Source organism: Sapajus apella, unplaced genomic scaffold (genome assembly GCF_009761245.1).
Source record: "Sapajus apella isolate SASKATOON/1434 unplaced genomic scaffold, GSC_monkey_1.0 scaffold2, whole genome shotgun sequence".
Lineage (NCBI taxonomy): Eukaryota > Metazoa > Chordata > Mammalia > Primates > Cebidae > Sapajus > Sapajus apella.
Window position 1 is genome coordinate 20,753,252 of NW_022436942.1, and position 15,295 is coordinate 20,768,546.

Below are 15,295 nucleotides of genomic sequence, written 5' to 3' on the forward strand. Positions count from 1 at the left end.
GTCTCCCAGGTTCAAGTGATTCTCCTGCCTCAGCCTCCTGAGTAGCTGGAATTACAGGCAGGTGCCATCATGCCTAGCTAATTTTTTGTATTTTAAGTAGAGATGGGGTTTCTCCATGTTGGTCAGGCTGATCTCGAATTCCCAACCTTAGGTGATCTGCCCACCTCAACCTCCCAAAGTGCTAGGATTACAGGCGTGAGTAGCTGTGCCTGGCCTGCTTTTTTTTTTTTTTTTTTTTTTTTTTTTTGAGACAGTCTCGCTCTCTCCCCCTCTCTGGAATGTGGTGGCGCAACCTCGGCTCACTCCAAACTTTGCTTCCTGGGTTCAAGTAATTCTCTTGTCTCAGCCTCCTGAGTAACTGGGACTACAGGTGCGTGCCACCGTGCCTGACTGATTTTTGTATTTTTATTTTATTTTTATTATTATTTATTATTATTTTTTAGAGACAGGTCTCGCTATATTGCCCTGGCTGGAGTGCAGTAGCTATTCACAGACGTGATCCCACTACTGATCAGCATGGGAGTTTTGACCTGCTCGTTTCCGAGCTGGGCCAGTTCACCCCTCCTTAGGCAACCTGGTGGTTTCCTGCTCCTGGGAAGTCACCATATTTTGATGCCGAATTTAGTGCAGACACCTGATTGGCATAGCACACTACAGCCCAGAACTCCTGGGCTCAAGCAGTCCTCCCACCTCAGCCTCCCGAGTAGCTGGGACTATAGGCACGCGCCACCCCACCTGACGATTTTTTAATTTTTAGTAGAGATGGGATTCACCGTGTTACCAGGATGGTCTCCATCTGCTGACCTCGTGATCCGCCCAACTTGGCCTCCCAAAGTGCTGGGATTACAGGCATTAGCCATCACTTCTGGCCATCACCTACCTTTACTTAAAACTTTTGGTCTCCATGGCTGTCCTGGTCCTCCTTTACTATGAATCATTTCCTGTTGTTGCTGGTACCTTTTATTCCTTGAGGGAAATGATCATGACCATTATTTCAGGGTAATTCCTCCAGCTCTAATCTTCTCTTTGTTATCTTTTCTCTATGTTGGAAACCAGTCTTACCATTTTGGCCCTTTGATCATCTGCAGGTTTAGACCTGTGACTTATTTCTCTTTTCTTATTTGAAGCAGGTCTCATACCTTTGGCAACCATGTTCTCTACCTCTTTGGAGTTCTCCCATGCCTTGCTGTTGTCTTTTCACTGTCTACCTGCAACCCCTGGAAACAAGGACCCTTTCAGTGTAAGGGTTTTTATTGCTGATAGACTTAAGGAAACAGATTGAAAATTGCAAAACAGCAGATGTGGGAAAATGACAAAGCTTAAAAAAATTCTTATAGTAGCAGTCCCCAGTCTCTAGTTTTTGACTGCAAGATATTATCTGAAAGTCCTGATATTCTGCCCTTGGTTTTTATTTCTAGGGGTGGGAACCGCCAAACCTCTCCCTTCTTTTTGACTTCACCCTTGGATACCATCAAGGCCAGAGGATGGAACCAAGATAACATAAAATAGGTGCTCCTTTGTGATAATGGGCTATTTGTATCTCTGAGGGCTTCCATACAGGATGGCTATTCAAGAAGCTTCTGCTCTGCCTTTCATTACAGTCTGCCTTTACTTCTCCTAAACCTTCAGCTATAATCTCTATGCAGTCTACTTAAATATATGTTTCTAGTATTGTCCCTTTGTCTCAAATTCCATGTAAAATGCTGTCTAGAATTGAATTGTTGTTTCCACAAAGTTGTTTTCTCCTGTGGACTTTGTTTATATCAGTAGTTTTTATTTTCCCAATTTTCCCAATTCAAGAGTGGCATTATATAAATAGTTTGTGTTCGGCTGGGCGCAATGGCTCACGCCTGTAATCCCAGCACTTTGGGAGGCTGAGGCGGGCAGATCACGAGGTCAAGAGATCGAGACCATCCTGGCCACCATGGTGAAACCCCATCTCTACTAAAAATACAAAAATTAGTCGGACATGGTGGCACACGCCTGTGGTCCCAGCTACTCGGGAGGCTGAGGCAGAAGAATCGCTTGAACCCAGGAGGCGGAGGTTGCAGTGAGCTGAGATTGTGCCACTGCACTCCAGCCTAGCGACAGAGCAAGACTCCGTCTCAAAAAAAAAAAAAAAAGTTTGTGTTCTTGTTTGTTATCTTTCTCACTAGAATGTATACTATAAAAAGGCAAGAACCTTGCTTGCTTTATTCATTGTTGTATCTCTAGCTTCTGTTACAGTGTCTAGCACAAGAGTAAGTGCTCAATAAACATTTAAAATCCACGTGTGAATAAATGTGATTACCATGTACCCTATGGTATATTGAGAAAAATAAGAATACATGTGAAAAGCATGAGATTGAATCCACTGTGTCACTGTTTTGATTATTTTCTCTCTGATTTACATCTTGGTAAGTCTTTGGATCCTGTTGGTTTATTCTTCACAATGAATTTCTTTCATTTTCCTTTCATTACCTATAGAAACCATCTAAGTCAAATCTTCTCACATTGCAGCTGTTGCTTTTATTTTCTCTACTTTTAGTTTATGGTACACATTTTTCAGGTTAATCTTAAAGCATTGCTTTGTACTGATCACTTGTACTCCGTTATTGGCCGTCAGTGTTCTGCAATGTAAGGCTTCGGTCCAAACTCAGTGGAGGTTGGAGACCTTTCATAGTCTCACTAATTTACCCTGAGTCTCTTTTCATATTATATATGCTTTTTGCCCGGAACATTCTGGATTCTTGCCATTCCCTAATGAGATACTCACATTTATTTATTCATTAATTTAATCCATATTTAGTGTCTTCTGTGGGCCAGGCTCTTTGCTACAAAGTTCAAAGACAGTCTCTGCTTTCAAACAAACAAATATGTTAAGCTTTAGAACTTGATAAAAGCTAAAACAGGTGCTGTGAGTGCACAGAAAGCAACTTTTAACCTGGCTTGGGGTAAGGAAGTCAAGAAGGCTGCCTTGAGTTTATACTTGAATTTGACCTTTAAAGACCAATAGGAATGAACTAAGATAAGCAATGTAGTCTATTCCAGGCCAGAGGAAGTAAAAGCAAAAAAGCACAGAGAATAGAGAAATGGGTCAGGTTGAGATTTGTCAGTATTTCAGTTTCTGGTTTTTTTTCTTTTTTTTTTTCTTTTGAGATGGTTTCCCTCTTGTTGCCCAGGCTGGAGTGCAATGGCGTGATCTTGGCTCACTGCCACCTCCGCCTCCTGGGTTCAAGTGACCCTTCTGCCTCAGGCTCCCAAGTAGCTGGAATTACAGGTGCTTGCCACAATGCCTGCTAATTTTTGTATTTGTAGTAGAGATGGGGTTTCACCACCTCTTCGAGGCCAGGCTGGTCTCGAACTCCTGACCTCAGGAGATCCACCCGCCTTGGCCTCCCAAAGTGCTGGGATCACAGACATGAGCCACTGCTACCAGCCAAATATTTGTTTCTAGAGGAGAGCGTATAGTGGCTTTATGCTAAAAGGCTGAAAACTAGCAAGAGGTAAATCAAGAGGGCCTTTTATGTGCAGCTCCGTCATCCGTGTAAATATCCTGAGGACAGTAGGAATCCAGGAAGAATTTTAAGTAGAGGTGAGACTAGTTTTGTTTGTGACTTTGCTCATAGCCCTATGGCTAAAATACTTCCTTTCTCCTCTGTCCTCAATCCTACCCCTACCTCCACCTGTCTAAAATCCTGCTCATCTTCCAAGGATCACAACAGATACTGTGTCTTCCACAAAATCTTTTATGAATTACCTGGTCAAAAGTAATTTTGCTCTCCTTTGTGTACCTTTGTGTAATTCTCTAAGCCATTTAGGCTTGAAAGCTAAAATCACATATATTAAAAACCCACAATATAACAACAACATTAATGGAAAATTTTAACAGAAAAGTTATAATCGTATCACCCCAATATAATTTTCGTTATTGCATATTATTTTCTTTTTTTAATTGTTTTGAGATGGAGTCTTGCTCCATCACCCAGGCTGGAGTACAGTGGCATGATCTCGGCTCACTGCAACCTCCACTTCCCAGACTCAAGCCAATTCTTACACCTCAACCTCCCCAGTAGCTGGGACTACAGGCACGCCTCATCATGCTCAGCTAATTTTTTTGTATTTTTGTTGAGACAGGGTTTCACCATGTTGGCCGGGCTGGTCTCAAACTTCTGACTTCAGGTGACTCACCTGCCTTAGCTTCTTAAAGTGTTGGGATTACAAGCGTGAGCCACTGTGACCGACCTTGCACATTATTTTCAAAAAAGTTTTTTTTAATAAAGATGGTGTCTCGATATGTTGTTCAAGACTCAATTGATCCTCCCACATAATGACTAAGCTCTGATTTTTTTTATCTTGCCGAAATTTGTATCTAAGGGGTCTGTGGAGTCATGCCCTCCAAATCATACATTCTTATCAGAGGGGTTTTTTGGAGACGGAGTTTTGCTCTTGTCTCCCAGGTTGGAGTGCGGTGGTGCAATCTCGGCTCACTGCAACCTGCGCCTCCCGGGTTCAAGTGATTCTCCTGCCTCAGCCTCCTGAGTAGCTGAGATTGCAAGCATCTGCCACCATGCCTAGCTAATTTTTGTATTTTCAGTAGAGATGGGGTTTCACCATGTTGGCCAGGCTGGTTTCAAACTCCTGACCTCAGGTGATCTACCCACCTTGGCCTCCCAAAGTGCTTCGATTACAGGCGTGAGCCATACCCAGTCTTGTTACTTACTTTATAATCTGACTCTGACATAACAAGGAAGAAAATAAAAATATTTTACTCCAAAACATGTTTCTTGCTATATTTTAAAAGCCGTCCTTTGTGGGGGGAAATCTGCATTTGTAAAAAAAAAAAATCTCTATTAATAGACTGGGCCGCCAGGCGCAGTGGCTCATGCCTGTAATCCCAGCACTTTGGGAGGTGGAGGCGGGTGGATCACCTGAGATCAGGAGTTCAAAACCAGCCTGGCTAACATTATAAAACCCTGTCTCTACTAAAAATACAAAATTAGCTAGGCATGATGGCACATTCCTGTAATCCTAGCTACTCAGGAGGCTGAGGCAGGAGAATCCCTTGAACCTGGAAGGTGGAGGTTGTGGGGAGCCGAGATCCCGCCATTGCACTCCAGCCTGGACAACAAAAGTGAAACTCCTCCTAAAAAAAAAACAAAACAATTAAAAAAAAAAAAAAAAAAAAAAAACAGGCTGGGCTCATGCCTGTAATCGCAGCACTTTGGGAGGCCAAGGTGGGCGGATCATATGAGGTCAGGAGTTTGAGACCAGCTTGGCCAGCATGGTGAAACTCCATCTCTACTAAAAAAATACAAAAATTAGCTGGATGTGGTGGTACACACCTGTAATCCCAGATACTCGGGAGGTCAAGGCAGGAGAATCGCTTGAGCCCGGGAGGTGGTGGTTGCAGTGAGCCGAGATCATACCACTGCACTCAGCCTGGGCAACAGAGTGAGACTGTCTCAAAAAAAAAAAAATTATATATATAACCAAGCAGTACCCTAAGCACCTAGGGCACATGTTCTCAGGACCTTCTGAGGTCTGTGTCACAGGCCATGGTCACTCATATTTGGTTCAGAATCTCTATGTCAATACGGGTCAGCCTCGTGAGTAGCTCATACCACAGTTGCGTGCCACCAACTATACCCAGCTAACTTTTGTATGGTTTGTAGAGATGGGGGTCTCCCTATGTTGCCCAGGCTGGTCTTGAATGCCTGGGCTCAAGGGATCCTCCCATCTTGGCCTCCCAACGTGCTGGGATTACAGGAGGGAGCCACTGCTCCTGGCTTTTCACTGTTTATTGATAATGCTATAATTCATATGATTATCTCTTCCTCTCTTTTTTTGTTTTTATTTTTTCCTGTTGTAAATATTTCTTTATGCTAAATTATTGAGACTGAGATTACTAAAAGAAAAAATGTATTGAGGGTTGGCCATGGTGGCTCACGCCTGTAATCCCAGCACGTTGGGAGGCCGAGGTGGGCAGATCACGGGGTCAGGAGTTCAAGACCAGCCTGATCAAAATGGTCAAAGCCCGTCTCTACTAAAAATACAAAAATTAGCCAGGTGTTGTGGTGCACGCCTGTAATCCCAGCTACATAGGAGGCTGAGGCAGGAGAATTGCTTGAACCCAGGAGGTGGAGGTTGCAGTGAGCATAGATTGTGCCACTGCACGTCAGCCTGGCCAACAGAGCAGAATCTGTCTCAAAAAATAAAGAAAAAGTGTATTGAATTATCTTTGATTTCTAACCCTCTTACTCCTTTCATAGTCAGTGAATTACCAAGTGTTATTGATTCTTTGATAATGTATCTGCCATTAGTCTCTTCCTTTCTGGTGCCTTTATTTCAGCTGATTCTATCCCTTCATGCCAGGATTATCACAGTATTTTTTCCCTAACTAGTTTCCACAGTCTCTGGTGTTTTTTTTTTTTTTTTTCCGAGTCACCCTCTTATTATGCTAGATTAAATACCCTAAAACACTGCTTTGTATAAAGGATTCATTCATTTATCCAAAGCCCTAAGACAATAGTTTGCATAAAGGATTTATTCATTGGACAAATATTTGTTGAATGCATGCCATGTGCCAGATATTAAACTCTTTAACTGGTATTCAGGGTCTGAACATTCCAGCCTTCTCTCTGGCTCAGCCTGACTGGTCTATTTGCCATTGCCTGAAAATGCGATTGACATTCCCATGTGCGAGTTTCTGTTTGAGAACGAACTTTTTTTTTTTTTTTGAGATGGAGTTTCACTCTTGTTGCCCAGGCTGGAGTGCAACGACACGATCTCGGCTCACCGCAACCTCTGCCTCCTGGGTTCAAGTGATTCTTCTGCCTCAGTCTCCCGAGTAGCTGGGATTACAGGAATGTGCCACCATGCCTGGCTAATTTTGTCTTTTTAGTAGACATGGGGTTTCTCCACGTTGGTCAGGCTGGTCTCAAACTCCCGACCTCAGGTGATCCGCCCACCTTGGTCTCCCAAAGTGCTAGATTACAGGTGTAAGCTGCCGTGCCCAGGCTTTTTTGTTCTAATGTATTAATGATGTTTGCATTTTGAACAAAAAACCAATTCATGTAATAATATATAATTCATGTAGGAGGCCCTGGACTTTTTTTTTAAGTCTTTTTTTTTTTTTTTTTTTTTTTTGAGAAAGAGTTTCGCTCTGTCACCCAAGCTGGAGTGCAGTAGCACAATCTTGGCTCACTGCAACCTCTGTCTCCTCGGCTCAAGCACTTCTTGTGCCTCAGTTTCCCCAGTAGCTGTGATTACCAGTGTGCCACCATGCCCAGCTAATTTTTGTATTTTTATTTCTTTTACTTATTTTTATTTTTTGAGATGGAGTCTCACTCTGTCACCTAGGATAGAGTGCAGTGGTGCGATCTCAGCTCACTGAAAGCTCCACTACCCAAGTTCAAGCAATTCTTCTACCTCACCTTCCCAAGTATCTGGGATTACAGCTGCCCGCCACCATACCTGGCTGTTCTTTGTATTTTTGTAGAGACAGGATTTCACCATGTTGCCCAGGCTGATCTAACCCCTGACCTCAAGTAATTCACCCACCTCGGCCTCCCAAAGTGCTGGGATTACAGGTATGAGCCACTGTGCCCAGACTTATTTTTTTTATTTTTTTGAGATAGAGTCTCGCTCTGTCGGCCAGGCTGGAGTGCAATGGCACGATCTTGGCTTACTCCAACTCCACTTTCCGGAGGTCAAGAGATTCTCCTGCCTCGGCCTTCCTAGTAGCTGAGACTACAGGCGCCTGCCACCATACCCAGCTAATTTTTGTATTTTAAATGGAGATGGGGTTTCACCATGTTGGCCAGGCTGGTCTTGAACTGCTGACCTTAAGTGATCTGCCAGCTTCAGCCTCCCAAAGTGCTGGGATTACAGGTGTGCACCACCTCGACTAGTCTCCAAGTTTTATATTTTTAGTAGAGACAGGGTTTTGCCATGCTGGCCAGGCTGGTCTGGAACCCCTGGCCTCATGTGATCCCACAACAAAACATATATATATATATAAGTTAAGTTTCTCTCTTAAGGTAATCAGCATTAAACGTTTGGCATGTGTCCTTGCATACCTTTTTTCTTTGTCCCTGTACACAGACTACATGTCTTTAAGTGTTGCCCCTTACTCCAACAAAAATAGTACCATACTGGTCAGGCGTGGTGGCTCACACCTGTAATCTCAGCACTTTGGGAGGCCGAGGCAGGTGGATCACCTGAGGTTGGGAGTTTGAGACCAGCCTGACCAACATGGAGAAACCCTGTCTCTACTAAAAATACAAAATTAGTTGGGTGTGGTGGCACATACCTGTAATCCCAGGCTGAGGCAGGAGAATTGCTTGAACCAAGGAGGTGGAGTTTGTGGTGAGCTAAGATGATGCTGCACTCCAGCCTGGGCAACAAGAGCAAAACTCCATCTCAAAAAAAAAAAAAAAATAGTACCAGACTGTATACCAGCTATCTCAAAGTGTGGTCCAGGACCTTTTAGGGGGTCCCTAAGACTTTTGGGAGGTCTGCAAGCAGAACTACTCTCATAATCATACTAAGATTTGTCTTTTTCACAGGGTTAACTTTTTACCAGTGGTGCAAAAGACATGGTTGGTGAAACTGCTGGCCCTGTAAGCTAAGCATGGCATTTGTCATGGCAGTGGCACCAAACTATACTAATCATTGTGTTCTTCACTGCCACACATTTGCTGTAAATGCCAGTTTCACCTAAGGATATAATTGATGATACAATAAAAAAGGATTAATTGTATTAAGCCCAGCCCTTGAATAAACATTTTAGTGTTCTCTGTGACTAATGGGAAGTAAGCATGAAACACTTCTGCTGCATAATGAAGTAGGATGGTTGTCTGATTTGCAAGCTGAACAAACTTTCTTTCCATGGAAAACTATTTTTTTTTACTTGAAAAAAAAATGACAAACTATGGTAATTCAGACCTGACTATCTGATAGTCATTTTCCTAAAAAATGGAGGAAAATAACTGATGGTATTTGTTGCCAATAATAAAATTTAAATACTCAAATGAAAATTAGAATTTTGGAAAACTTATTATTTTTTCGAGATGGAGTCTCACTCTGTCACCCAGGCTGGAGTGCAGTGATGCAATCTCTGGTCACTGCAACCTCTGCCTCCCGGGTTCAAGCAGTTCTTCCTGCCGCAGGCTTCTGAGTATCTGGGACTACAGGTGTGTGCTACCATGCCCAGCTAATTTTTGTATTTTTAGTAGAGACGGGGTTTTGCTGTGTTGACCAGGCTGGTCTCAGACTCCTGACCTCAGATGATTTGCCCGCCTTGGCCTCTCAAAGTGCTGGGATTAGAGGCATGTCACCTGACCTGGCCAAGAATTTTGGGAAACTTATATCTCCCACTCTGAGCTTGATAGCTTCCATGTACTTAAATACTTTTGCGATAGATTAATCAATATAATCTTTTAAATATTGTATAATAATATCCATATTACAATAGAACAGTATATAAAGGGGGTTCTGAAATAAAGTTTGAGGACCACTACTCCATACGTTATCCTGCAGCTTACTTTTTAACTTAGTATATCATAACACTAGGCAGTGTAGAACATCTTTGGTTTTTTGAGACTCTGCAACCTCCACCTCCCGGGTTCAAGTGATTCTTGTGCCTTAGCCTCCCCAGTATTTGGGATTACAGATGTGTGCCATCACGCCTGGCTAATTTTTGTATTATTAGTAAAGATGGGGTTTCCCTATGTCAGACAGGCTAGTAGTCTCAAACTCCTGATCTCAGGTGATCCAACCTGCCTTGGCCTCCCAAATTGCTGGAATTATAGGCATGAACCACTGCACCCAGGCTTAAAGTGTATTCCTTTAAAGGGATCCACCAGCCTCTGCCTCCTAAAGTGCTAGCTAATTATTCATTTATTGATGGCCATTTAAGTTGCTTTCAGCTTTTTGCTAATTTAAATCATGCATCAATGTATACCCTTTAAAAGCCAGGTGCAGTGGCTAGTGCCTATAATTTCAGCAATTTGGGAGGCCGAGGCAGGTGGATTACCTGAGGTCAGGAGTTTGAGACTAGCCTGTCTGACATGGCGAAACCCTGTCTCTACTAATAATACAAAAATTAGCCGGGCATGGTGGCAGGGGCCTGTAATCCCAGCTACTCAGGAGGCTGAGGCAGGAGAATCACTTGAACCTGGGAGGTGGAGGTTGCAGTGAGCCAAGATTGCACCACTCCAGGCTAGGTGACAGAGTAAAACTGCGTCTCAAAACAAAATAAAAAAGAAACCCCAAATACCCTTTAAATATATCCTTTGTATACCAGTGTTTATATATCTGTAGAATGAAATCCTAACAGTTGACCTATTTTTCAAGGTCCATCTAAAAAATATCTCCTTCTTTACAACATCTGCTCTTGTCATTTCTCCTCCCTATGGTTTTTGCCCCTTTTTAGCCTCTTATTCATTTACTGCCTTTCACATTCCCACGCAGTTGCCTTAGGTTTTCAGTTTTTTTGTTTTTGTTTTTGTTTTTGTTTTTTTTTGAGACGGAGTCTTGCTCTGTCGCCAGGCTGGAGTGCAGTGGCTCAATCTTAGCTCACTGCAAGTTCGGCCTCCTGGGTTCAAGCGATTCTCCTGCCTCAGTCTCCCGAGTAGCTGGGATTATGGGCAAGCACCACCACGCCCAGCTAATTTTTGTATTTTTAGTAGAGATAGGATTTTACCATGTTGGCCAGGATGGTCTCGATCTCTTGACCTCGTGATCTGCCTGCCTTGTTCTCCCAAAGTGTTGGGATTACAGGCGTGAGCCACCATGCCTGGCCTTGCCTTGCCTTAGTTTTATTTTTTATTTTTTTAGAGATGGGGTCTCGCTATGTTGTCCAGGCTGGAGTGCAGTGGCTATTGACAGGCGCGATCCCACTACTGATCAGCACAGGAGTTTTAACCTGCTCTGTTTCCGACCTGGGCCGGAAACCTGGTGGTCCCCCGCTCCTGGGAGGTCACCATATTGATGCTGAACTTAGTGCGGACACCCGATTGGCATAGCACACTATAGCACAGAGCTCCTGAACTCAAGAGATCCTCCAGCCTCAGCCTCCTGAGTAGCTGGGATTACAGGCACATACCACCGTGCCTGGCTGCCTTGATTTTTTAAAAAAATTCTTCCTCTGTCCCTGTCCTGTCTTACCTACTAAATTATGCAAATAGAAGCTTTTTGAGGGCAAGGATGGCTTGTTGTATAGTGTATAGGCACTCAATGATGAGAGAGCCTGAGTGTTGGTATGAGAAAAGGAGCCTTAATGGTTGCATTTGGATGAATGGGTGTTGAAAAAAGGTGTGTACATTTATACATTCTTGTCTCATCTTGTAAAATTTTTGAAAATAAGAAAGAGTAATTCTTTAACTTAAATTTTCTTATTTTAGGCAAGTATATCGCCTCAACACAGCGACCTGACGGAACCTGGCGCAAGCAGCGGAGGGTGAAAGAAGGCTACGTTCCCCAGGAGGAGGTCCCAGTGTGCGTGGTTAGACTTGAGGAGGGATTTTCTGATGGGGTCCCTACAGAAGGATAGAATATCCTTATGCCTGCAAATTCAGGGAGGACTCTTCTAAGCCCCAAGGAAATGGAAAGAGGAACAGCTATCTGAGAAAGGAGAGGAAGGGGCTGGTGTTCAGGGATGAGTGGGTGTTACAGATCACTAGTCCTACGCTTTTGACCTCTGTTCATCAGAACCTCTAAAGCTTTAGGTTCGTTCTAGGGACTTCGCTGCACCTCTTCTGCAGAGCAGAGGAAAGCTGGGGAGGGACCATAAATAGAGAAAAGTGGCTGGGCACGGTGGTGTACATTTGTAATCCGAGCACTTTGGGAGGCCCAGGTGGGTGGATCACCTGAGGTCAGGAGTTCAAGAGCAGCCTCGCTAATGTGGTGAAACCCCATCTCTATTAAGAATACAAATTAGCCAGGCGTGGTGGCACAAGCCTGTAATTCCAGGTACTCAGGAGGCTGAGGCATGAGAACTGCTTGAACCCAGGAGGTGGGAGGCTGCAGTGAGCCAAGATTGCACCACTGTACTCTGGCCTGGGCAACAGAGCGAGACTCCATCTCAAAAACAGACAGGCCGGGCTTGGTGGCTCACACCTGTAATCCCAGCACTTTGGGAGGCCGAGGCAGACGGATCACAAGGTCAAGAGATCGAGACTGTCCTGGCCAACATGGTGAAACCCCGTCTCTACTAAAAATACAAAAATTAGCTGGGCGTGGTGGCGCGCGCCTGTGGTCCCAGCTACTCGGGAGGCTGAGGCAGGAGAATTGCTTGAACCCAGGAGGCAGATGTTGCAGTGAGCTGAGATTGTGCCACTGCACTCCAGCCTGGTGCCTAGCGACAGGGTGAGACTCTGTCTCAAAAAGAAAAAAAAAAAAAAAAAAAAAAAAAACAGACAAAACCCCACAAAAACACCACCACCAACAAAAAAGGAAGCAAGAATGTAATGAGGATGAAGTGTTTGGAAGTTTTAAGAAAAGGGATCAACAAGTCAGTGATTTTCTGAAACTGTTGACATCCTCTGTTTCCTGCAGATATGAAAACAAGTATGTGAAGTTTTTCAAGAGTAAACCAGAATTGCCCCCAGGGCTCAGCCCTGAGGCCACTGCTCCTGTCACCCCATCCAGGCCCGAAGGTGGTGAACCAGGCCTCTCCAAGACAGCCAAACGCAACCTGAAGCGAAAGGAGAAGAGGCGGCAGCAGCAAGAGAAAGGAGAGGCCGAGGCCTTGAGCCGGACTCTTGACAAGGTGTCCCTGGAAGAGACAGCCCAACTCCCCAGTGCTCCACAGGGCTCCAGGGCAGCCCCCACAGCTGCATCTGACCAGCCTGACTCAGCTGCCATCACTGAGAAAGCCAAGAAGATAAAGAACCTAAAGAAAAAGCTCCGGCAGGTGGAAGAGCTGCAGCAGCGGATCCAGGCTGGGGAAGTCAGCCAGCCCAGCAAAGAGCAGCTGGAAAAGCTAGCAAGGAGGAGGGCATTAGAAGAGGAGTTAGAGGACTTGGAGTTAGGCCTCTGAGGCTTTTGGGTAATAGGGAATGGACTGCAGAACAAACCATGGGGCTCTCTGGGTTCCGGGGGAATATGGGCAACAGCAGTCAGGAGGGGTACCCCCCATACTGGCTTACTTCCACTTCTTGCGGCCCAGCTCTGTCCTCCAGAGCCTAGCATCTCCCTCGATCCTTCCCTTGTCTTCCCAACTTCTACTTTTTGGACTTTCCCCCTCTTTTCCCCGGTGTTCAAAATCTCAGTGACTACCCAAAGTACCTTTGCTGCTGATTTGGGTGTCTTGTTTAAAAGAAAATCAGGTGGGTGGGAATCTCTTGGAGAACTGAGGCTGAGGGTAGAGGGAGTACGCCCAAGTCTTGGAGTCTTGGTTCCTGTTCGCAGTGTTTATGGGTTACTTCCCTCTCCGTCCCTCATCTTTTTTTTTTTTTTTTTTAAAAAAAACAAAAACAAGAATAAACACAAGTAAACATGTCTGGCTTTGCCTCCTTATTTTCAGCTCGTAGTAGATATTGTATCTCCTAAGTTTGGCACAGGAAGACAAGTATTGGGAGTGATATTTCTTTTTTTTTTTTGAGACAGCTTTGCACTGTTGCCCAGAGTGGAGTACAGTGGCAAAATCTGGGCTCAGTGCGCCTTCTGTCACCTGAGTTCAGGCAGTTTTCCTGCTTCAGCCTCCAGAGTAGCTGAGATTACAGGTGACCTCCAACACACCTGGCTAATTTTTTAAAATTTTTACTAGGGACGGGATTTCGCCATGTTGGCCAGGCTGGTATCAAACTCCTGATTTCAGGTGATCCACCCACCTTGGCCTCCCAAAGTGCTGAGATTACAGGCGTGAGTTACCTCGGCTGGCTGATATTTCTGTTTTTTTCTTTTTCTTTTTTGAGATGGAGTCTTGCTGTGTCACCCAGGCTGAAGTGCAATGGTACGATCTTGGCTCACTGCAACTTCCACCTTCCAGATTCAAGCGATTTTTCTGCCTCAGCCTCCCGAGTATTCTGGGATTACAGGTGCTCGCCACCATACCCTGCTGATTTTTCTATTTTTAGTAGACACAAGGTTTCACCATGTCAGCCAGGAGGACCTCGTGGATCAGTAGCAGGTCTAGCCGATTGTAGTCAATGAAGGAGATCTGGTTGCCTACAACGAATGCCTGGCCTCCCTGGTTCTGGGACAGCAGAGTCTCAAAAGGCTTCAGTTGCCTGGGCAGTGCCTTCACCAACTCGTTTGCCTCATAGCTGGTGTAAATGAAGGTGAGGTATTTAATTTTTTATTTTATTTTGTTTTTGAGACAGTTTCCCTCTTGTTACCCAAGCTGGAGTACCGTGGCACAATCTCTGCCCACTGCAACCTCTGCCTCCCAGGTTCAAGAGATTCTCCTGCCACAGGCTCCCAAGTAGCTGGGATTGATTATAGGTGCTTGCCACCACACCCGGCTTATTTTTTGTATTTAGTAGAGACGGTTTCACCATGTTGGTCAGACTGGTCCGGAACTCCTGACCTCAGGTGATCCACCTGCCCCGGCCTCCCAAAGTGGTGGGATAACAGGCGTGAGCCACCAACCCCGGCCTGAGGTATTTAATTTTTTTTTTTTTTTTTTTTTTAGTTAGAGTTTTGCTCTTGTTGCTCAGGCTGGAGTGTGGTGGTGCTATCTTAGCTCACTTCAATGTCTGCCTCCCGGGTTCAAGTGATTCTCTTGTCTCAGCCTCCCGAGTAGCTGGGACTATAGGCTCGGGCCACCATACCCCGCTAATTTTTTTTTTTTTTTAATTTTTAGTAGAGACAGGGTTTCACCATATTAGCCAGGCTGGTCTCCAACTCCTGACCTCAGGTGATTCACCTGCCTCAGCCTCCCAAAGTGCTGAGATTTCAGGCGTGAGCCACCTTGCCCGGTCAGAGGTATTTAATTTTTTAAAATTGTGAGTTTATCACCAAATTAGCAACACTGATTTCTGCATGTTTGCCAAGACTTCAGTAAAAAAAAAAAATTGGTGTTGTAATCAAGTGAAACTTAGAACAAATTTAACTTGACATGTTAATTTATATGTTGCCATTAGTGTGCTGAATAGCAATGTGAGTTTTTGTACCTTCCTTACTGTTTCCGGAGATAATCTTACTTCACAGCTACACTTAGGACAGCTGTTTTGAAATTTCACCTTTCTTAGAGGCCACCCCAAGATGACATTGTGGGGCAAATTAATGACACATGTAGAGAAACTTACAGCCAAAAGATCTGTCACAATTTTTACATGTCCTCTGGTTTCCATACCTTCATTTAGCA

At 44.5% G+C, this 15,295-nt stretch overlaps 1 protein-coding gene across 2 annotated transcripts in view; it reads left to right on the plus strand.

The window, feature by feature from the left end:
- The window catches only part of PYM1 (PYM homolog 1, exon junction complex associated factor), a 21,961-nt gene extending 8,474 nt beyond the window's left edge, over window positions 1-13,487 (plus strand). For both annotated transcript variants that reach the window (XM_032291382.1, XM_032291393.1), the window contains exons 2-3: window positions 11,388-11,481; window positions 12,541-13,487. In XM_032291382.1, coding sequence (XP_032147273.1) covers window positions 11,388-11,481; window positions 12,541-13,024 — 578 coding nt within the window. In that variant the 3' untranslated portion in view covers window positions 13,025-13,487. The remainder of the gene's footprint in view (window positions 1-11,387; window positions 11,482-12,540) is intronic.
- Window positions 13,488-15,295: the final 1,808 nt, after the last annotated feature.